The sequence below is a fragment of the Cuculus canorus genome, chromosome 6, assembly GCF_017976375.1.
Source record: "Cuculus canorus isolate bCucCan1 chromosome 6, bCucCan1.pri, whole genome shotgun sequence".
NCBI lineage: Eukaryota > Metazoa > Chordata > Aves > Cuculiformes > Cuculidae > Cuculus > Cuculus canorus.
The window spans coordinates 18,396,297-18,420,511 of record NC_071406.1 but is presented as its reverse complement, the minus strand read 5'-3'; the positions used below and the strand labels follow the sequence as shown (position 1 = coordinate 18,420,511).

Sequence of the window (24,215 nt, the reverse complement as noted above, 5' to 3'; positions counted from 1 at the left end):
CTTAAAATAGTTACAGGTGTTCTATAATCTGTAAATGAAGAGTTTAGTAATAGTAGTGAACAATAATAATAATAAAAAATATTAATAGTGATAATAGCATTGATAAGATTCATTATTTGTGCTTCAAGAATGAGTGTTAAATAAAATAATTAGCCAAATTTGTAACTACCTCTTTGGTCCATCTTTTGTGGAAACATGAAACCAGGTTTGATATTTTATATATTGTGAAAACCGAGGAAGAATTAAATAAGTTTTTATAACTGAATGACAACACATCATTAGTGTATTTTTTTGAACTATGCTATTCCCATATGTGACTGTAACATATTTTAATTTTTCTACAACATTTATGTACTTATATACGTGAGTGCTGCACACAAGCACAACTTCTGTAAAGTACAATGTCTGGTTGCATGGTGAGATCTGACATTTCAAATACTGAGGAAAAAAATTTCTCAGACAGAGCAGACGACAGGATTGCAGAAGTTTGTACTGGAAAATAATGAATTCAGGAAATACCTTGTGCCTGACTCCAGCAACAATCTCTTCCTCCCTAAGAGTGATCCCTGATCTGTGCTCCACAGCCATGGCAAACACAGGCGGGGGTGGGGGAAATGGAAAAAGAATCTATAGTTAATGCAGAGGTCTTCTTTTCGTGTGGATCCATGTCACTGTTTTTGCTTACATGAGGTGAAGTTCTTCACTTCTTTCAGGAAAGTTCTGCGTTCTGCAACTGAAGGCAACATTTTCTTCTCAAAAACAGGCAAATACATCCTAAAGCCGTCTAGGATAGCAACCACTGTAGGATAACATTTTAAAATCCAACCTGTCTCTGCTGTTCAGCCTCCATTTCTAATTCAGTATTGAATAATTTTCATAATTCCACTCTTCTCTGACCTGACTTCTGCTCTTATGACTAAGTGAGCAAGGAATCTATACATAGATCAAAAGAGTCAGTGTTATTTTATGCTGTGAATTTGTCTACGAATTTAGAAGAAAGTGATATTGTGGAGTTGTTAATTTTATCTCTAGAATTGGTTATATCTGTTGATATATCTCTGAAAGAAAAAAGAAAAGAAGATACAAAAATCAGTAAAAAAGCGCATTGTTTTGTATTGGTGAACACCCCCTCCCTCCTCTCCCCAAGAGGGCTAAACCCAGAATGGCTGTCCTGTGTGTTCCTAACTAGGACGCACGGGGGCTATCACTATTGCCTTGCCCCTCATGAGAGTATTTATAGTAAACCAAAGTGGGCTTAAGGTGTCTGTTAACCAGAGTCTTCAAATAAAACTGTATCTAATTCTGAATCAAATGTTCAATAGTCTTCTAACGCTAGAATCAATGACTACCCATAGCAAAGGGAATTCACGAGTCAGATCCCAGATCTCCTCCATCCCAGACTACATGCTTGTCATCAGCTTTCCAGTAATGGATAGCTTAGGTGGTTGCAAATAATCAAGACAAAAGGTTGGTCCAAGAGTACCCAAGAGAGTAGGAATTCTAGCAGTAGGGATACCTTCTAGAACACTGTAATTCCTAAATTGTTCCTTTAGTTACAACCCTTTTATACTTTCAAAGACATAAATCCTGACTTCTGCATTTGGAAGAATGATACAAGTGTGTAATTCCCTATTACATATAAATAAAGTCTTAATTTGCTTTCGGACAGGGGTCAGCTGTCCTATCGCAAGGCTGGCCTGTCAACACAATAACTAGTTCTCTTGTCTAAACCAAAAATCTGGTTTGGTCCAGCAGTATGTATTCTTTTGTGAAGTAGATGCTTAAATCAGATCTAATCTCCATTATGAACATTTGCAGGCTGCGAATGCAAAGCTTCCTTTCTGATTCCTGCCTCTGTATTTCCATTATCCATATTTCATATATGCCTTATCTATTTCATAATACTTGCAGCTGCCCACCAGATCACTTCGGCATGGTAGATGGAAAAATGCCACTTTTCCCTATGTGACTCTCACTGTTTCTGTCATCTCCCTTATTTCTCCCAGTTAAACCCAGCAGCAATTGAACATGAGTAAGATAGCAGATCACCACCATTTAAATCTGCTTACATATTATTTCCGTAATTTTTTAGATTCTTCTCTTTACTCTTAGGTCATCAGCTAAATTACCCCAACTCCTCGGCATATAAAAGTCTGAGCAGTAATCTGTGTGAAGGGAATGGTACTGTCTTCTGTTCTCAATTCAGCTCTGCAGTCCAAGGAACTTTTCACTGTCCCAATTGAATATATCTTATGCCTCCCACGTTGACTGCAGAGGTCTTAAACCACTACACTAAGAATTAGCTTATGGTAATCAGTAGGGGTGATGTGCATTCTGCTGTAATCACCAAAAGAATATTATTTACCTACTTCTATATATTAACTCATTGCTTTAGATGCTTCAGGTCAAAGAAAAGAACTGAAACATTGTTCCACCTAGTGGCTTGCTTGACACTGCCTAAAACAGGGTTTATCAACCAACTGATAAACTTACCGATTGCACATCGCAGTAGCATTTTTTTTTCTTTAGATGTCATATTCTTTAATAGTAAGTGAAGTTTTTGTAATTCTCTAAGTGTTCTACTCTCTCTTCTGTGTTATGAAGAGATCAAAAGCAGTACTAGGTTGAGAAAAAGATTGAATTGAATCTCCCAAATATTGTGAGTCAACTAATTTAAAAACTATTGGCATAAACGAGATTCTCAACAGGTAACATGATACCTGGACAAAACTATCAGCTGTTATACTGCTTGGGTTGTGCTACAAGTGCACAAGCAGAACTGCTTTAAAGTAAATATTAATAACCAATATTGGCTTGAATAAAAGGTCAAAGTATGTAAAATCTAAATTCCAAGGGTAAAAAAATGTTGGTAGAGGTGTATGCAATAAAAGCTTTTAAATGTTCAAGTATGAAAGGAAATGTAACAGTACATAAAGAACAACCACAGCTCTAATATTGTAATATTAATGACTCCTTTTTTACTGGTAGGTTCAAAATAAATTTAAAGTAAGATTCCAGAATTTTCAATGTATTTTACTGCAGGGGAGTGAATGCACAGTGGGGGAATCAGGCAGGAGCAGAAATAGAATAGAACCTTATATAGCTCTCTTGCATCCTAGCATGATTCATTAATCACTAGGCCGTCTTATCATGAGTGCCTTTTTTTGCTAACGGGCTCAAAAGGACAAACTTTAAACTATGTATATCTTCATCTCCCTTTTGTATTGCTATGGATACTTGGACGTTTGTACTGTAGTCCTTTTGTTGAAAGAAAATACACTCAAAATCAGTGTACAGGTTAGAATCTGAGGAGTGGTAAATTGTAATGGTGGGGTAGCAGATTAAAATTTCACTTGATTAAAATGTGATATGCCAAGCATATCAGCAATCTGTTAGAAATTTTTCAAGCAAATGAGTAATAGTATGAATTTCAGCGCTGAAATAAAAGTATGTATTGAAGTAACGAATCAAACTCAATAAGCATTGACTCCAGTTGTGGCACTACTCAACAAGTAGTCCCTTTTTACTGCTCAAATGTACTACATCTCAAGTTTTTGTGCGAAGTGTTTTTCTCTTCCCTTACTGTAGCAACTGTATTTCCTAAAGAGAAATGTTGAATGGGAAAATCAGTTGCGCTGTTAGTTCATCAGATAAAGATGAAATGCACGTCTTCTGCACAAAACCCACTGTGTGAAGGTGCTGAAGAGCACTTTGGATGGATGGAAATCAACTGACAAATGCATCCCAGGACCGTAGCAATCCAACTGCTTTCTTAGCTGATGGGCTGGCCCCAAACCTGCCTCGTTCCTGCACATTGTGTGAAACCCTAGAGCCTGAGGTTGGAGAAGTCCATAGGGAACCCTCTAATTCAGTGCATCGAGAGCTAAATCTGCTCCCACTGCATTCAGAGGGTAAAATATCCGATGATTTTAGCAAGACGAGGATCTACTGCCTTTTCCAGCACATCTGCCAGGGAGCCCTTGCTAAGCAAGGGTTGAAAAAGTGGGTGTCGAGAATCGGCATTCAGCGTGCGTTCTTGTGTGCGCACGTATCTGCCTTTCAGACTCAGCACACGCCTGTAGAAAGTATTCTAGGGAGAGTTTTGACTTCTGGGCTGTTGTTGAAGTGCAGGACGAGGCGGTGAGTTTAGAGCGTAGGGCCCGCGCGGGCGCTGCCGTGGGTCGGGGCGGTCGAAGGCGAAGCGCCCTACATCATCGCTCCCGAACTTTTGCGAAGTGGAAACGCGATTTCCCTCCCCGAACCCACTTTCGGAAGGATTTGCGGGCTCCTCCTAGCGGGTGGCTGTGGCGCTCGGGCTGCTCTGTTGGCGGAGAGCTCGCAGCGCACAAGATGGCTGACGGGCCGCTCCGCGCCGCCCCCGCGCCTGAGGGCGGGACGGGGCCCCGCGGCGGCCGTTATCCCTCTCGGACGGAGCAGCGCGTGGGGAGCGCCCCTCGTCCATGCGGGTCACAGGGACGTTGGGGAGCTGCTCATCCATCCTCAGGGGCTGACAAGCCTGGGGCTGCTTTGTGAATGCGTGTCCTTATTAAACCTGAGAGTGTTTTGGGGACCTCTTGATTGCTGAGAGAAAGCATTTTGTTGTAGAAAATAAAGTACTTGGTTTAGTTTTTTCCAGTTTCTTTAGTCCGTTTGACTTCCCGCTTCTCCTGCCCTGAAGCCAGAGTGGTTGGGGTGCAACCACTGCTGGGGACTCGGAGCGTTACTGTGTGCTTCTTCTTGTCATAAATTTTAATTTCCTTAGATTTTTTTTTTTTTAATTTGTTTTAAGATATGGAGGTTTGGTGGTTTTTTTGGAAGGGATATCAGTAGGGTTTCGTAGTTGTGCGTTTGGGGCGCATGTGGCCAGGTAGTGTCCTGCTAAAGCCTCCGTTGTGTGAGAAATGTGCGCCCGTCATCTGAGATGGGTGTACAAGAAATGGCGAGTTACTTCAAAGAGAAATGAAGAGCTGGACACTTGAATGCTGAATCCTGCAGTTATTTTAGCTGCAAAAGTAATTAAATTTGATTATTTTTCTTCTCATTATACTGACACAAAATGAGAATGGGAAAAGGTCACTGAAACAATTAAAACTGGCAGTGAAAAATAGGACTTTTTATTTTTTCTTTCCCATACCTCCAGCATAGTTGCATTTATAACGGAGTACATGTCTCTTGTGGTCTCGATTACATCCTGTGTTTTTAGCTGGCAGCGTTTCCTCTGCAGAGGCCCTGCTCTGTATGCCAGCATGCATTTCTGTGTGTATTAAAAGAACAAAATCAAGATGAAATAGTAAATGAAACTACACCCCCACCCCCCAGTAAGTGGGTTTTTAATACCAGTGCTTGGAACAAAACAAGAAATGGCGAGCCTATTGTGTTTCTTTCTGTAAAACCAGCGACTGTGCTCACTTTGCAGTGTCAGAGAAGATTGAGCAATTAATTTAAGTCATCAAACATGTCATAGAGACCTTTCTCCCGTTCTTTAGTATTTAAATATTTGAAGACTTTATTTCTTCAGTAACATTTTCTGGAAGTGAAGCTTGGCTTCTCCAAAGTATTCTGTGTTTCAGGATGTGGATGCAAATCCTTACCTCCAGAAATGTCTTCTTTTTTTCAGGGTGCATAGGAACATTTTTGGAGCAGTGAACTCCACTAACAGCTGTATTCAATCTGGAGTAAAATCACTTCCTGAAAAAAGTGAAATTAAACTTAATATACAAGCTTACTTGGAATATAATACTATGGAGTTAAGGAACTTTGTGATTATGAAACCAAATACATTCACCCTGCTGAGGTAATTTCTTGTAAATTGTACACTATGGAAATCTTTAATCAATGTCAATGTTTTTAAAGCTAAAATTCATACGATTCAAATGTGCTTTTTATTTCCCCTCACCAAGAGAGTGCATTAGTTTGCTGGGTTTGTTTCTGTCGATTAGTTTCTAAAAAGAATTTTCTGCTGTGGTTGTGCAAGGTGGGGGAGGAGAGAAGTTAGGGCATGACAAAAAGCACTCCTACCTGCCTTAAGTGTTTGGCATTGTGAGCCCAGTCATTAAAATCATAAGACTGATTAAAAAAAAGACAGGTGTTAAATAAAAAACACCATCTGATTTTCTTAACAAAAAATAAGTTAAAAAAATCATGATATTCTCTAATTTAACACTGTGGTGTTACACAGAAGGGGTGGGAGGTTTTCTATATTTTTTAATATATTTAAGATGAAATGTGAGATTCTGGATATATTTCTACTGCAATCCAAAGGAAGGAACTGAGCTAGCTTGCGTACTGGTAAGTGTCATTCTTGTGGTTTAGACTAAAACCACGGAATAATGCTTAGCTTGCAGCCAGACTTATGCCACTGAAGCTGAAACCCACCTTGCAGTGTGTATTACTGTTCAGGGTACACAAGCTTCAAAATAGAAAACAACCAAAAGCAACTATGTGCACATTAGAATTGTTCATGTAACTCTATAATTCATCTAGCATCAACCAGGGCTTCCTAACAAGACCTAGAAGAATGACACTCCAAACCCTAATTACTCAGTTTTGTTTAAATTTCAAATAGAGGAACAGAATGTTTAAATCCATACAGAGGCTGAGAAACTGCCTCAGTCGTGGGAGCACTCCAGTGATTCTTAAAAGTCCCGCCTCAGCTGGTACCTAATGATCTAAATAGATTTTGCATGTTTCTGCATTCAGTAGCTTGGAAGCAGAATATTAGGGCAAAGATTCAAATGCAGTTTTCTTATATTTGGGATGAGTGTCACAGCTATGAGGTTATACAGTCTATTCTTCTTCTTGCTTATTAGCATTTCATTATTTTATATAAAACTGTGAAAATGTTAGTCGAAACAGAGAGATCGAGTCATGAGTGATGAAGGCAGCAGCGGCAGCAGGCACTAAACAGGGCGCAAGTGCCAGCTCCAGGCTGAGTGTGGGGCTCTCACTTCTGCTGGGGTGTTGCAAATGTGTGTTTTTTCTGCAGCTGCTCACACGTATGGTTTTCTTCTGCAGCATGTGTGGTTTTTTTCCCTTTCCCTTTACTGGTGGCATGGATAACCTAAGGGCCTACCTTGGAGTAGGAAATTCCAGGAGGGGGAAGGTCGCCTAGTATGTGCTACAATAGCTAGCTAAGTGACTGACAAACTGCCATGTAGCTTCTCGTGCTGTCAGCCTTAAAGAGAAACCCTCCCTTTGGTGGGAGTTTTGCTTTAAAATCAAGTTTCACTTCCTCATTTAGCAGGAGGGAAGAGAGTTATTTAAAATACTGTAAAATGCAGTAAATTCTAAGAAAAGTTAAATTTTGTGTAAGCACTGACCTTTTGTCCGTGTTTAGCTAACAAAACCTTTGCGAAATTTCTCCTATGTGTCATATTGTGGATTCTTGAAAGTAACAAGGTAAATGTTTTAACTCTTAACCCATATGTTTGTATGCACAACATTTCCCATTGGATAAGGACAGTATTTAGTAATATTTGCTATTTTTGTTTTATCTGTCTAGAGAACTTTCAGGGCAAGTTAATTACTGTGAAATGATGGAGTTCTCTTGTCATTGCTTTATATGCTATTTTGTTATTATCTGGTTTTTTCCCCCTCATTTTCCTCCTCACAGTACAGATGCTTTTGTATAAAAATGTTCATTGGAAGTTCTCTTTTACTGCAAATAAAAATGATTGCTTTCACCCCACTTGAGTTCAGTTATGGCTCTTAGAGAACCAGAGTATACCTTAGGGCTTCAGCTGCTTTATAGTTGGAACTATGTATTTTTGTTGACTTCTTTGTAAAATGTGGATTATATACTCATCTGTTGGATGCTGAAGATCTCTTGGGAGCAAAATGTGTGTCTTTCCTAGCAAAGTTTCTCTTTATTTTGTCCAAATTCATATAACTAAAATTAAAATTCTGCCCACCCCAACCAGTTGTTTCCGTTTACTGCCAACAAAAGAACTGAGCATTTTTTCCATTCCTTGTCCAAATTGTTAAGATACCCCTGAGGACCTTTGTTTACAGTGTCTTCTCATTCTTTTTTCCTTGACATTCTCCCCTCCCTCCAGCAGTGAGATACTAATTAAAGAGAGGACACGGTGACCCTGGGTTGTTTAAAAGTCACAGGGGAGGGGTGGTGGCACAATGACAAAACCATCCCTGCAGGAAGTAATCAGGCTGGAGACCCAGCACAATACTCACTTCCATCACCTGAAAAACCCTTTCAATTTGGAGATCCAGCCCAGAAGCAGAGTTATTTTCCCTTTAATAAAGTATCTTCATTAAAAACAAAGCCTCAATATCTCCGTGTGTCGGTCTGTTTAGCAGGGTTATTATACAAGAACTGTTTTTTCTTGAGCTCATACTGAAAAATATTTCTCTTGATAGTGTTTGTAAAGTAAAAGCAGTGTTAACAATAGCATGTTATGAATATCACCTACATTTGTCTCTGATTTCAAGGGAAATTGGTTGGTTAGCATGATATCATCCAGCAGGATTATGGTATTATCTAGTACATATGAATTTTGCAATATTATTATGGCTATTATTACTTAGTTACTAGCTGATCACTACTTGTGGTGCTTTAACAAGCACCTAGTGACAGAGAAATCCAGGATTCATTCCAAATTAGATTTTGTAAACTGGACCAGAAAGTCATCACTTTAACTTTACACCTGTGAAAATAAGATTTTGGTTTATGCAGGAATCTCTGTTGCAGGGCATTTCCAGCATAAGGCAAAGGCAGGTCCTGCAGCAAGTGCTGGGGCACTGCCCGCTCCTGTACAGCGTTCTGCTGGCAAAGCCGGGGAGACTGTTGATATGTTAGTGCAGCCAATTAGACAGATCAGCAGGCTCTTGCCCTAGCACTCAGTCTTCAGTGTTATCTGTACGGTTTTATCTTGTACCCATAAAAGAATCCAGCTGATTTCAGTAGCTATCCACTTGGGCTAGCCTGCGTAAATCAGATGGCAGTCTTGAAGTCAGCAACATGATACCTACCATTCCTGTTGATTACATGAAGAAAAAATAATCGTACTGTCTGGGAGCTGGATCAAACTGCAGACAAAATGCACTTTAAAATGCATAATGAATGTTTTTTAAAATTTTCATCTTGATGGATTTTTTTAAGCAATTAAGACTAAAAACAGCTAGGAGAAATAATTAGAAGAGCCCTGTTTCATACGTAAGAGAGAACACATCATGTCTTACTCCACAGCCTGAATCAGCCTTTGTCTTCTTGAAAAGGATTTTTTTTTTTTCTGTTTATTTGAGTTTTGTTTTGTTTTGTTTTGTTTTGTTTTAATTCTTGGAGGTATAGTGATACCTGGAAAAATCGTAAGTTTTAGTATGCCCATTTCACTGAGTATCAATCTTTGCAACAAGGTTTAGATCTGACAGTTAAACATTTTCTCTTCAGCCCAATTTAAAATGTAAGTGCAGCTCAAGTATGGTCAGTGTGGATCCATTGGATCAGTCAGTTGCACGTAGCTGACATGCCTTTTGCTTTCCGTGATAAGGGCTGTAAAATATGTAAGACCAAAAAAAAAAAAAAAGTCAGTGCATATGTGTTTTCAGTTATTTTGCAAAATCTTTGCTTATGCCAATCAAAACTATTGTGATCAAATGTAAACATTTATGTGAGAATATCTGTATTCTAGATAGCAGGCACCAGAGTTTTTAAAGTATTGGTTCTGTAAACTCTTTTTATACTCTTATTTTTTGATGACCTGCTGATCCCTCAAAAAATAAGGTGCTGTCAGTTTTGATCAGCTAGTGGCCGTGTCCTCAGGAAGACACTATGCCTCATCACCCTAAACCAGCCTGGAAAACAGATCATGTCCTTCCCTGCAGTGACCCTGTGACCCCTCGCACCTATCCAGAGCCCAAGCTGACTGTGCTACTAGAAACCCACAAAGTTATTACTGTCTGGGCAACTGAAAAGAGCTAGTTGTATCAAAACCCAATGCTGTGGTCCCATGATCATTACTGCCAGATCTGTGCCCTGTGGGACTGCTTGGCTGTGCAAATGTGATCCAGATCAGGTACGAGCCCGTGCACCGTGCAGGGCTTAATGACCATACAGGTGGAGCAGTACCTGCAGCCTGCCTGGAGCTCCTTGCAGCAGCCCCACATTGGGGCCACGGGGTCCTCTTTCTCCACTAAATGCAGTCAGTGTATCACCAGCTCTGGAGCCAGGTGGGGTTTCTGGCATCACCGAGGGGACAGGCTCACTGATGCAGCAGATATTGCCCTGGGTTGAGCAGAGGTGACCAGCGTCCCCCAAGACATTGGCTTTTAGGGTGTTTGTATCATTTGTGGGAGGCAATGACAGGTGTGAATGCAGCGACTGTGCAAGGGAAAGAGCCTGCTTAAAATGAGAATGCCAACATGTTGTGCACCACTAGGGACTGTGATGTTGGAGTAGAAAGGAGGCAAAAAGGGACTAAGAAACTCCTCTAGGTAATCTTCAGTTACAGAGGAATGCAGATGTTTGAGGCTCTGGTGAGATATATATATTGCTGGACTAAAACTGTCACCTTTCAAAAATTCAGAAAAAAGATGACATACAGTATGTTTTATAATAACTTTTACCAAGGAGAGCCCATTTGTGCGGAGTATTCGCTGCATCACATCATGTCGCTAGTGCAACTTCAATCCTGTACAGAGTCTCCTAAAGCTGGATTTAGCATCTCAGGGAATTGCAGCATAATGATTCAGAGCAAAAAGTATCAGCCAGTGTTCTTGACATCACTCTTGATTATTGTACTGCCCATTTGACTGGATTGTTATTGTTCAGATTCCTTTCTGGTTTTGTAATGGCTGTATTTCACATTAAAGTTCAATGGTTTAATTAAGGAAATGACTGAATAGGAAGTTACTGTTACCATGATTTCAGCTTTTAAAGAAAATTTGCCCTACACCTGAGGAAATCTGTGAACTTAAGCTTTTATTTAAATGTGCAACATCTCCACTTTGTTTTTTAAGCCACTGATATTCAGACAGATAAATCACACCATTTTCCTTCTCTTTGTGGAGTTTTATTAATTTGTTTCCAAGCATATAGTATACTGCACTGTCTTTCCCTAAAGTATGGTTTTAAACAGAGGTGATTTAATTTGCAAGTTTAATTGAGATCTGAAGACAAAACTAAGGACATTTTGTCTTTGAAAATGTCTCTTGAAATGAAAATATTTTATGTCCTGCTGCATAAAGCCCTGAGTAGCTGCTTGCTTTCAGTTTGGAGTCTGGTCAGGGCTCTGCAGTCAGACTGCGTCTTGACATTGCTGTTCCCTCAGCAGTTGTTTGGGATTTAGTAGTTCCTGCCTCTGTGTGGGTCTAGCCAAGCCTGTTACGTGTTACAGCTGCTCTTGACGTCTGAACTGGGAAATCAGGCCGTTAGGAAAAATATATATGTACATCTGTAGATTGAAATTGTATCAGTTTACTTCTCTACTTTGTAGCATGCCCGCATGAACTGTTGATACAATCCAGCTAAGGAGTGTGGTAATGTCTGCGTGGAAGGGTGAAATAAGTGGCTGGCATGGATATGGAGAGGGAATGCTGTGGCAGGGAGAGACATCTCTTAAATCAGATCTGATATGAAAGGAGTAGCAAAGTCTCAGTGGGAAAAAAAAATGCTTACATCTACTTGCTATGAGTACCCACTCTGCCAAATGGTATGTTTATTAGTTTGATCAGCTACCAAATAATTACAGTGGTACAGTAAATAGCATTAAGTACTATGCGTCATCTGAAGCCTGGAGTTTCTCAGCATGAAAAGGCATGACTTTTTCTTTTTTTCCCCTTTTCAGTATGTTTACTTTATACTACAGTTCTTGAAAGTAGCAAGGAACAGTGTAGTAGTCCAGAACAAACTAAGATCTGTAGGTAGGTATCATAAAATCATTTCCATTGTAGGGTGAGCTGCCTAGCAGGCAATCAACACTAACAATCAAAAAGTAGCGGGTAGTTCATGAGAGGCTCCTTGCCTGGCTGTCGTAACATTTTAACAAAGCAGTTTTACTACAGTTTTGATTTAATTCTTGAATTTTATCAGACAAACATAATAGAAAATCAGTAATTATACAATTTTAAGCATTTAAACTGACTGTAACCAAGGAGTCTAAAATACAGATTATAAAAGGATGTATTATTTTAAATGGAAATGTTATGGTAATACATTCTAGAATTAACCTTTTAGTTAATTTAAAACTGCCTTTTGTTTTGTTAGAAAAATTGAAGGTTGTCTACATTGGTGACATTTCAAAGATATAACCAGATTTTTTTAAAGAAAAATAAACAGGTTTTTTCTGTATTCTACAATGACACCAGTAAGAACTACGGTAAGGAGGCTCAACATGAGTTACTTGTTTGATTCTTCTCAAACGGATTTGTGGTCAGTATTGTTTAAATTTTTTAAATGAATATTCAGATTGTACTTTATTTTGGAGTTTAAGTCATATATCTCAGAGTTTTACCTTCTGCTATTTTTCTTTTCCATTCTGTAAGAACAGTGTGGTTAAATCTGCTGGTGTAGCCAATGCATAGCCCACTGAATATAGTCACCAAGGGATTAATACAGCTCTCTGGCTTTTTTTCACTCTGGCCTAGTTCCTGCAAAATCATGTGCCTACATGATTGACTCACATGAACCAGCGTATTGTATGTTGTCACTAGGAAAAAAACTTCTTTCTGAAGTTACCAAATACTCAAGTATAAAGGATTAAAAAAAAGCTGAAGACCTAGTAACGTCAAAAAAGTTAGTAGTTTTCACGGGTTTTAGTGACGGGTGTCAGGAACCTGCAGTTGAAATTAGTGTTACATTATAGGGATATTTCTTTACTTGTACGTCTTGTCATTACATTTGTATTTGATTTAAGAGCACTTCTTTTTCTCCAGGTAATGTCACTAGTTTGCTAACGCATATGCTTAGATGCTCTGAGGCAGTGTTGGGAACAACCTTTTTGTGGAATGAAGTAGCAATTTTAGTGGAAATGTAATGAACATGGGGATTAAAATGGAAGCATTTAGGCATATTTAGATTTTCAACCTTCTTTTCATGTCTTTTAAATGGTGTCTGTAATTCTGATAAAAATTGTTGAGTTGTGGAACAGTGGGCTCTACTCAAAAAACAATCTGAAACTTCTTGGATGCAAAGTTGTGGAACAGTGGGCTCTACTCAAAAAACAATCTGAAACTTCTTGGATGCAAAATGTATTTCTTCACTTTGTGCAGAATGTGATTTATATAACATCTCAGCTGACATGATCTGACACGTTTTTATGAATTCCTTTGCAAGGCAAAAATGCCTCTAGTTGCAATTTATAGTAATGAGACTGTCTGCTGTAAAGTAACTGATTACAATGAGGGTTATAAGAAACAGGCATGTTTGCCTTTCCAAACCATTAACCTCTCCTCGTTCCTGGAGTCCCTGAGCCTGTGTTCTGCAGCAGTGTTATCTGCAGGTCTCCAAAATCCATCTAGTTGTCCAAACATAATTTTGTGTGTGCTTCACCAAATAGAGTTGGATGGTCTTTTGGACTGGAGTTCAGCCAGTCAGGTTAAATAATACATTGGACAGTTAAGTGTGAAAAATACAACTAAGCACCATCTATAATTATGTAAACAAATATTCACTTTTCAATGAACTTTAGAATAGTGAGGGGTAAATTGTATCTTAGGGTCAAAAGCAATATTATGACATTATCCAGTTATCTTTATTATGTACTACTGGATTACATTAGGGGACAACTGGATCAAGTCCTGAAGTAGGCAGTTATATATTTGGTAGTTTTGATGGACAGATAACAAAAACCTGGCATGCATGCAAGAGCACATGTTCACATAGATTCACATTAAAATGCTGTAAAGGCAATTACCCAAATTCACTTCCCGCTAGAAGAATATCACCTATTTCCTCCTCGTAAGTAGTCCTAGAAGGTTCCTGTAGCCATTCACCTAAATCCTTTTTGTCTCGGAGCCCTGTTCAGCAAACATTCCTGGGGGTTTTGCTCTGCTCAGAAGTAAGTGCCGCAAGTTGCACTGCAAGCGCTGAAGCACTGTGAAGATCTGGTCCCTGGGGAGCCTAGTGCAAAATTCTTTTTGAAGATCCCAGAACGGAGAAAATCCTGGCTATGCAGAGCCTTTGACAGAAGCTGCAATAACGGAATATAGAGAAAGGAGTTGCCAAGTCAGTGGAGAACTTGAAAGAATGCTGGAACTAGGGGAGAAAATTCAACCTAAGTCTTGTGTTTTCCGAACCTACTCACCCAACTTGATCACAGTGCATCTGCACAAAATGGCTGGGGTCTGGTTGTTGAAAAACATCACTTTTCTGGAATCCAGCTGGATATGTATGGTTTAAAAAATGGGCATCTGTGCAAAATGTTCCGGGTAAAATACCATGAGGGAGCCCCACACCAAGAGAAGCCACCCAGCCAGCAGGACCTCCTCCCATGGCAGGATACACACCTTCCCCACCTTGTCTTCTCCAGCAGTGTGCTCCTTCTACTTAGCTTGTGATGGTCTGTTAGACGCCTCGGTGAAGCCAACTCAACTCTGTCATGAGTGGCAGACAGAAAAGCCAAGAAATTTCTGCTTTGTCAGGAAGTTGAATCAGCAAGCAAAAGAAATAGAGGCAAGCAAAGGGCTTGAAACCATGAAGCTCGGAGCAGGGGATTGGGAAAGGAACAGAAGATTTCCTTCTTTTCACCATCCTTGAGTGGTTAAAGGCACTCAGTATATCACAAAAGAGCAGTGTAAGTGCATTCATTCTGGGTGAAATCTGGGATCTGCTGGTAAAGCTCTTATTGACCAGGTCAGGATTTCTTTCAAAGATTTATCTTTGATTTGCGTGCATTGATATTGGTGAACAAACCTGTGAAATATGGTTGTGCAGTATCCGATAGATAATTTGAATCCAACTCGAGAGAATGTGTTGAAAACAACTTTAAGAATCTATTTACCTAAATAAACGCAAAACTTAATTATGATGCAATGAAATATTTTCCCACCATGATTTGTGCTGCTGACAGCCTGTGACACTTAGTATATAACAATTAGTAAATAGCTCTGAATTACTCACTGAAATAAATTGTCCTAGCCATCTTGATTAATTTACTGATTATGGAACATAAATATTCAGATCATCTCTGAATTTGAAATTGCAGGAACTGAAATGATGAAGGTGAGGACAAAGACTTAGGATAGCAGTGGAATTTGTCGCTAGTTTAGAATGGAAGTGACAAGCCCTTTGTTTGCAGCTACTGGCTGTATAGTGTATCAGAAAATGGCTTTGAGGTTCTGCTCCTGCTTTTCACCTGTCTGTGGGGCATCAGCCACATCCTATACTTTCAGGGATAGGATCCTATAGCCCTTCAGGGAAGGGCTGCGTCAGCAGGAACTACACCCTTCTTTCAGCCCTGAGAGTGAGCTCTGCAGGTCAGGAATGATCACAAGGCACTGGGAACCTTCCACTGTGGCTGCTGAGTGCCTTGCTGATGGAGGTCTTTAATTTTCATGGCTGCCAGGCTTATGGCATATATGAGCACTGAATTTACATGGGAGGAGGAATTCTGTTATCCTGAAGATGTATCTATTGATCATCTTCTTCTGTATTGTACTGGTGTAGGTGCTACAAACATAACAAGTGTGCAATTTCAAAACTCGCAGGGGTAGAGAATGCATTTTTAGGGGGGAAAAAAACCAGTTCATAACTTCTTTGGCAGAGTGAAACTCATAAGACCTGTCTGTCAGAAGTCTAAGCTACACCAGGTACTTCAGGAACAATTCTATCAAGGTTTATGTGGATACTTTTATTTTAAAGATATTGAAAATAAGATAAGATTCAGGCTCATTATTGAATATTTGCTTAACTTCTGCCATATGATCTTGTTTCTTCCCTTTGTACTCTAAATTAGGTCACTATAATCAGATTGTGTATTATAAACAAATGTCTTTCTGTTTATATGTGATTATAAAACAAACTCAGAGGGTAAAGGCTATAATTTTAAACAGATAAAATTTATATACCCCTTTGAAATCTACATGGAAATTAGTTTCTCACACCCCAGCTGAGGTGATGTAAACGGACACCCAAGAGCCAGTACAGTGTTGTCAGTGTGCTCAGGGGAGTTTGAGCACTGTAAAGGCATTTGCAGGTCAGAAATGAGGTTAATTAACAGGAATGTGTGTGAAGACAGGAAAAATTTGCACAGTGCTAGTCAGCAGGTAGAGCTGTCAGTTCTTCACTTGACCACTAGTATTTGTCAAACAAACACAACAGGACTTGTTCCAGGGAAAGAAAAAAAAGCAAGCAGAGTCATCTTAGGATAACAATATTGTTTGGAAAGAAATGTGTTTCTTGTGGTTTTGTTCCAAGATATCCACATGTATACCCCTATTGTGCTCAATCTTCAGTCTGATGTGTCTCTCCTGCCAGTGTGACCACTGTCTGCAGCAGAGATCTGCAGAGCAGTATCTGGTTTGTTTTTTCCTCAGGTGTTCTTCAAGCCCATAGCTTGAGGTGCAAGCTTGGTTTTGCACTAGTGACAGTAACTTCATCTTTTTGGGCATACCATATTTTAAGTCACTTTTCCTGCCTGTTTCCTATTACTACAGAATGAGCCATTTAGGATGTAGTATGTGTTGCTATTCCAGCCTGCTCCTCGTTGCTCTGGTTCAAACTTTGTTTACAGTGCACAATAGTGCAAGTTCCATTCAAGGCTTCAAAGCGTACATCTTGTTTTATAGATGTGGAAAGAGCAGGTAAATGTCTGAATTTTTTTTCCCATAACTACAGAACACTGACAAATATCAAGCTATTTCATGGACTTAAGATGCCAAAAAAACAGCATACAAAGGAATGGAATGAAATTTATGTCTGGCTGATTTTTGGTCAGATTTTCCACTTTAACCACTGCACCATGATATATTTTTTCACTGTCATTGGCTGTTCTCAATCTTTAAGTATATTTTAATTGTAGTATTTTAATTCATTTATTTTCTTTCATATTTCTAACATTCTAGTAAAATAGTAACCATTCAAGACTGGCCAAAATGATGAAAAAGTTCATCCAAGAAAACGCAGCTCAGCAAAATTGAGCCTCTTTTCTGTTCAAAACCGAGCAGTTATAACCCTACTTTAGAACTATACTAATTCTGAAGTTTTAGAAAAAATATTTGTGTATTTCAAGGTTTTGCTTCATCTTTTATTAATATTTGTATTAAAGTTTAAATATGTAAAAGATATATATGTAAAAATGTAAAAGATATAAAAAAGTCAAAAAGCTACCTAGAATCATTGTTTCCTTCAAAATACTTAGCAAATATTTTTGCATTCATCTACTCTTACATGAATTTATTCTGTACTGTAAGAAATATACAGTCAAGCATACATGTCAAAAGAGTGACTTCTAAGTAGTCTCACTTAAAACATAAATATATTTTAATATAATGAACAACTTCCTACATAGTTAATAACAAAGCAGAAAGAAACAGCATACTTTGTTATTTCAGACAGACTTTATTATTTCATTCTACAATAAATCCAGCAACTGTTTACAGACTTTGACTGCTTTATAGGTTCAAACAAGTGTCTGGCAACGTTATCAAGCTAATGGCAGAATTCAGGTCTGTTGGAGTCATTTTAGTTAATTCTGCAAATCAAGATTGGATTTTGTCCTGTGTTTTAATTACTGATTATGAGCAGCCCTCTTAAATCACTGTTACACAGTAATCCTTTACAGTAATTCTGTTTCATACTTGTGCTTCCCAGAATATGCAGGAAGAAGGTGTTTGACAGTGGAAACAACTTCTATAAGGAAGCACATTTTGTGGCTTTCAAAGAATAAATAATGCATTCCATAATATAAAATGCTGGCATGGCATTAATAAGAGATTGTGTTGCTCTCTATGTTCATATTCTTAACACCAGTCATCAGTGGAGGAATGGCAACAATTACTTATAATTGTGCAATTTATAAAGTGTCCTTCCAAGAACATTTAAAGAAGCATGGAAGGAATGAACTGCAAGCTGAAATGAATAGGAGTCAAAACATGTTCAAGGGAGGCACCAACCCAGTGGCCACAGCAGAGGACTGCTCTTTTTTTCCACAGAGAGATGTTGAATTTAAGGGAAAAAGCTCCACAGTAGAGATGATGGGAAAATCAGAGACAGGTTGGAGGATTCCCTGAGAGTATGATCTGATGGGCTTGTATTAAAAAAATCTGATATAATGACTGTGCATGGGAGTGTTAAAATGGCATTTATTTTTTTGTATTCTAATCTAGAATATAAGTAATTTGGTAACTTGGTGCCAATATTTGACACAATACAGCTGGAAAAGATTATTTGGCTTCCCCTTTTGGTTGTGATCGTCATGGAGATTCTTTTCTTATTGTTGAATGTATTCCTGTGATTATTTTGAAGACTGCATTCTTAAACAATGGCTTCTCATTGTGTGTGCAATACCTCACTCTTAGTAGATCATATATTTCTGCAAAAGTAATTGTTGCTTAAAAATTTTATTTTTCTAAAAAAAAAAGAAAATGTATGTTTTTATAATTTTAAAATTTAAGTTTTTGTAATACAGTTTTGTGTGTTCATGTTATTTCTGTGTCCCATTTCTACTGACCTTTCCTTTTCACCCTCACTTAGCAAGATACGATTTTTTTTCATTACCTGCATACTGGGAGTACTTAAATAATTATAAAAACAATTAATGATGAGATTATTTATCTCTAAGGGACCTTCTCATGTAATGAAGTTTGCTTTATTCCTTCAGCTGTTACATATGCTTTTCTCTTTCTGAATAGATGAATTTAAGCCTAAAATTAAAAATCTGCTCCTGTAGGATACTTAGCTTCCCATACCCCATTATTTTAACACCTCACAAGAAATGCTTAATCTCTCTCAAAGTTCAGCCCTGCATACCATTTCCTTGGGTGCATAGGGTATTTCAAAGTGTTGTCACTCAGCCTCCTGCCTACTCTGCTCTGTACCTTGAGAGGATGGATCCTCAGGTGAGTGAGCATTGTGGGGGAAAGCCATAGGTCTTCTATGTCCCCTCAGAGTGGGGAAGTGGGGTGCCCACAATCAATTCTTCAGTAATGGCTCTTCTGGAGGCCCTGAAGTGGCCAGGAGAGCAGGGTTCTGAGGAAATCCAGGAGATACAGTCTGAACTCACAGGGCTTTGCAGGAGACTGAAAGATTCCCTTTTAAAGCAGATCCATGGCCAAGGGACCATCTGTCCTACAGAGGCACTGAATGCCCTGAGGGGAAACAGCTACTCTGGTTGAATGTTGAGATAAATGAGGGAAGCCATGGATTTGATTTAGAACAGAAATGGTAAAGCAGCAGCTTAAATGTGTAGAACTGTTTTGAAAAGAATGGCTTTGTTTTGTCAGTCTATTATTCGTTAAGACTGATAAACATGACTGGAAAGATTCTTGAGGACTTCCAGTTCTCTCCAGGTTTTCAGAGAAATAATTCTTTCTGTATTTACTCAATATCTCTGCAAACCTAAATTTCTGAACTGTATGTAAGAGAACCTCAAAATAAAATAGAGCATATAATTGCAACATTGTAGCTCCAAAATGCACCAGATCTGCTCAGCAAGTTTTCCTTATTTCTGAATAAGCAACTCTGCATGATTTATACATAATTTATACAGACACTTAGATCTCCTTAGACCCTATGGTCACATTTTTCCCCTCAGGATCAAAATGAATTGCTCATTTATAGCTGTAAGCAGCAAGATGCCTGGCTGCCTGCAAGTCTGTTCACACCTGTTGTAGCACAGTTAATAATAAAATCCTTGAAAATATGATTACAATTATCATATCTGTATACATTTTATAGATTCAGTGTCTCAGTTTTGAGATGGCTAAATGAGTAAGACTGAGACTGTTCTTTGCAAACAAGGCATACTTCTTGCATCCCAGAAAATATGTAGAGGAACTCTTATCAGTATCTTGAACTGGTATATCACTGTACATGTACTGAAAAGTCCAGGGAATTATCTCAAGCCTTATCAACTTAATCTCAAAGACAGACTTTTACACAGAAATAATTTTGCCTGTGTTCTCGAGTAAGAACAAAGCAGTGTTTTCATATGAACATAAGTTCAGGTTGGAGAGCACCTCGGGCGATCTCTAGTCCAGCCTCCAGCCCAAAGCAGCATCAATGATAAAATCAGGTTGCTTAAGGCTGTGGGCAGTCTGATCTTGAAAACATTCAAGGATGGAGACCGCATAGCCTCTCTGAGCAATGCCTGGCTGTCCTTATGTCCAGTCAGAAACAGAAACTCTCTCATTTCAATTTAGGTCTGCTGTCCCCTTCCCTCCAGCCATCCTGCTGCAAGGAATCTGGCTCTGTATTCTTGATAACCTCATCATAGCTGTTGGAAGGCAGCTATTTCCCCGTTTAAGACAAAAATGGAGACAGAGTACTCAAGCCTTTTAAAAAGAACAGAAATTGTTGATAGGTTGATTAGCACTTAGGATAGGGCATCAAGGTTTTCTTCCCAGAAAATTAAGGAATGCATTTTTCTTTAAGGATAAATAAGCAGATACCATTTGACTGTGATCTAGTAAATATTTACAGGATTATATTTGTTGGTGTGTGTTTTCCTAATATGTTAGGAAACAGAGTAATGGTAACTGAGGGAAATGTGTCACATATTGAATGCAGGAGAGGGAAATCCATGCCCAAATCACGGGAAGCTGTGGGACATGTGGCAACACAGAGGGCAAGACGGCAGCGTTTCAGATACTGCTTTAGAATATTCTTGAGTGCCTTCCTGGTGTGACAGTGACTGAGCGTAGGCCTAATCGAGCATATAGTGTTTACATCCCTCCAGCCTCTTCCCTGGGGGATGGGGAAAGAAGAGGAGAGGGAAGGAAGCAAGGCATGATTGATGGGTTTTGAAAAGCTCTTCCCCCTGCGAGGGGAAGGTGTGGTCACTCTCTGCATCTCCAGCTAACAAAGCCCTCCTGTAGGTGTAGCAGATGTAGGCTTTGTCACCCCTTTGATGACCAGAACACTGTGCAGAAAAATATTGTTCCTGTTTTTCGTGCTGGAATACAGACTTGAGCAGGAGGAGTAGCCTGTCACTGTTACGGTTTCTACTGCTTTAAGACAGTGTTTCAGCACTGAATCTGATTGTGTCCTCTGTGACCGTGGGACTATAGTAAAACTGGAGCACATAGCACCTACTGTATGTAGTTCATCTCGAGAAGGCAGGGACACACAGCTACCTTTCTGTCAAATGATGCCACAGGTACATGAATATATTAAGCCAATATAATCTGGTACTGCTGCCAAAATAAACAGCCATATCCACCCTCTCGCCTCTCCCTGTTTTTGCTCCCATGCTGCCTCCTCCATTACACTGGTACAAGCAGTAGCGCAGCCCCATCCTGAACCAGACAAAGGAAATGATATGGAAGAAAACTAACCTGATTAGAGAGGATAGAGAAAAAAAAAGGGTTTCATCCAGAATCTGTTGCTGAACCACTGCTTTTTTTTCAGCAGTGGTGCCAGCTTATGTTGTAAAGGGCTGTGTGCGTGTGGCTACAGCCTTAACCAGACCATGGAACATGAATTTATCCTAGCTTTATGCATCTGTACTAACTTTATATGAGGGACCAGAAATGATTCACGATCCAGCACAAAGTTAGGGTAGTACAGAGAGACAGTACCTGATCTGACATGAAATCTGCTGGTACAAACTTATTCCATCAAACTTTTTTCAGTGGCAGTTATCACCCTGTGGCTGCAGTGCCTTTTGTCCAGTACTACGTGCCCCTAAACTTATTTTATCAAATCAAGGCCAAACTGAGTGAGATCCTAAAATGGACTTGAAAGAGGTGAAAAAGGGAAAGTTATGGAGAATGTAGTTCTGCCAAGTGACAGTGGTTTCTTACTGTCATCTGTAGTCAGGTGGGCTCTGATCAGTCGTGGCAATATGTTAGGATACCAGAATACTTGGTGATTATTTTTAGGGAGCAGAGTCACTGAAAATGATGGCCTTTGTAGGTAACAGTGCTATCAGATGACACAGTGTTTCTCAGCCTTTCAATAATAAACTACCTGGCAATTTTGTTTTCCTTCCCGGCTGCTTCCCACTGTGGTGGTTGTGTATGTGCGATGAAGGCCACGGCATCATCAGAAAGAGGAAGAAAAAACAAACGGTCCTCGGTGATGCATGTCCGTGCCAGAAGGTCTTCTGCAGTGTCGCCAGTCAGAAACTCAGTGGCTCGAGAGAACCCTAACTCTGGGCTTCTATAAAAGCCGAATTACTGGCGCCGCTGGGTAATGGAAATATAATAATGTAAACAATGCGGAGTCAGAGCGGGTGAAGTTGGAAACCCCTTTTCTCCACGTGTCCCAGTCTTGTCGCGTAACAACTGTAACGTTTCCTACGCCCAAATTTTGTGCAGAAAATCAGAAATTCCCTTTGCTTCCCGAACTCTGCCTCAGGGCGTTAATGCGGGCTTTCACCGGATGTTCCTCCCCCTCTCCCGTCTCTAATCAAGAAAAACTGGAGTTAACCCTACGGTATTTATTGCCCTGCAGCTGGGGACGGGGGTCTACACGGGAATCACCGGGGAGTCGCCGAGCGCTCCGACCCGCCTCGCCGGGCGCTCCCCGCGGCGGAATGCGCAACTTGCGCCCGGCCCCGCGTGCCGCGCGTTCCGCCGCGCCCCCCCCGCCCCCCGGCCTCAGGCGCAGCCAATTGCGCGGCCCGCGCAGCGCAGGGGGGCGGGGCGCGGGCGCTGTGCCCGCCGCGCGCTTCCCCGCCGCGGCTCGCTCCCTCCCTCCCTCTTTCTGGGCGGCGGCCGGGGCCGGCGGGAGGTGGGGCGGCGCGGGCGGCGGTCCGCGGGAGCCCGTGGATGGCAGGCTGGGCGCGCGCGGCGGGGTAGGGTCGGTGCGGAGCGGGCCGAGAGCCGCAGCCGGCGGGGGAGGCGCGGAGGCGGGAAGCGCCCTGCAGCCCCGCCGCGCCGCAGCCCGGCGGCCGCCGAAGTTGCTCCCCGTCCCGAGGGGGAGCCGGGGATCGGGCGGGGCGATGATCTTCCCCAGCAGCGGCAGCAGCGCGGCGGGCGGCGGCCGGGCCCCGTTTCGGAAGCAGGTAAGGGGGAGGGGGGCGTTTCGGCTCCCCTGCGCCCGTTCCCCCCGGAGGACTGAGGGAAGAGTGGGGAGAAGGGTGGCGACTTGCGTGAGTTGCGAGTTGCAGCCCGGCGGCTTCCCGAGAGCTGGGGCTCACCGACGGAAACTTTTTTTTCCTTTTTTTTCCCTTCCCCCCCAGTTAAACCCTGCGCCGTGACCTTGCCGAGCGGCCGGGCGGCTCCGCCGAGTGACCTTCCCGGGCGGCTGCCGGCCCCGCCGAGCTCGGCAACAAGTTAAAAAGCACTCGGTGTTGCGACACGGGCCGCGGGGCGAAACTTAGGGCTGAGTGTTTTTCGCTCATCGTGAAATGAAGGAGAGGGCTGTTTCGGCGAAGCAGCCCCCCGGGCTCGCCCCTGCTCCCCCCGCGGAGCGCGCAAGGGAAATCCTGTGACATTTTATGGGCAGGGAGATCGCCCTGATAAGCTCGGAGCGCTCGCATCTATGGAGCCGTGCTGAAAGAGGTATTTCTTTGTTTGTTTGTTTAGTCGCTGGAAAGAAAATAGTTGAAATAGTTGAGTCCCGGTCTTGCCGGGCCGTTGTCTCTTCGGCTGCGCTTTTTGCTCCCTCCCCCCGAAAACGTTGGCGTTAACCAAACGTTATTTACCGTGAAGCAAATAATTTTTCACCGAGTCTTTGATTTTTGAAAATAAATTTGACTTTAAGCTCATCGGAAAGTGTGCTGTGTGTTTGTGTACCAGAGGGTAAATGGAGGAGAGGTCACTGACAAGCTCCCGGCTTGACAAAGCGTGCCGAAAATACTGTGGCAGGCTTCTTCCCAGGTGAGGAAAAACCCTTCGTGCCTGCTGGTCTCTGCAGATGCAGCAAGAAATTCGATGGGTCTCGTTAGCCGTGCTGGGGGAGTTGTCCTGTCTCGCTCGGGGTCAGAATTCATTAAGGGCAGAAATAGCAGCTCGGGTCTCCCTGCCGCGCACGGGGGTTTCTGCGAAAGGCTTCGAGAAATCAAAGGGAAATGGGCTTTGAAAGGTTGGGACGCTCGGTGCGTTGTTGGGGCGGTGTGTGATCTGTGCGCTGACCTGTGCCGCAGTGGAAGCCAGACTGT

General features: G+C 41.1%; 1 protein-coding gene across 4 annotated transcripts in view; it reads left to right on the top strand.

The window, feature by feature from the left end:
* Positions 1-24,215, top strand: part of RBMS1 (RNA binding motif single stranded interacting protein 1) — a 145,842-nt gene that overhangs the window by 31,812 nt on the left and 89,815 nt on the right. For 2 of the 4 annotated variants that reach the window (XM_054069603.1, XM_054069602.1), the window contains exon 1: positions 22,461-23,117. The exons of the other annotated variants lie outside the window; for them this stretch is intronic. In XM_054069603.1, the coding sequence (XP_053925578.1) occupies positions 22,476-23,117 (642 nt within the window). In that variant the 5' untranslated portion in view covers positions 22,461-22,475. Of the gene's footprint in view, positions 1-22,460; positions 23,118-24,215 lie in introns of those variants that run through there. 4 annotated transcript variants of the gene reach the window in all.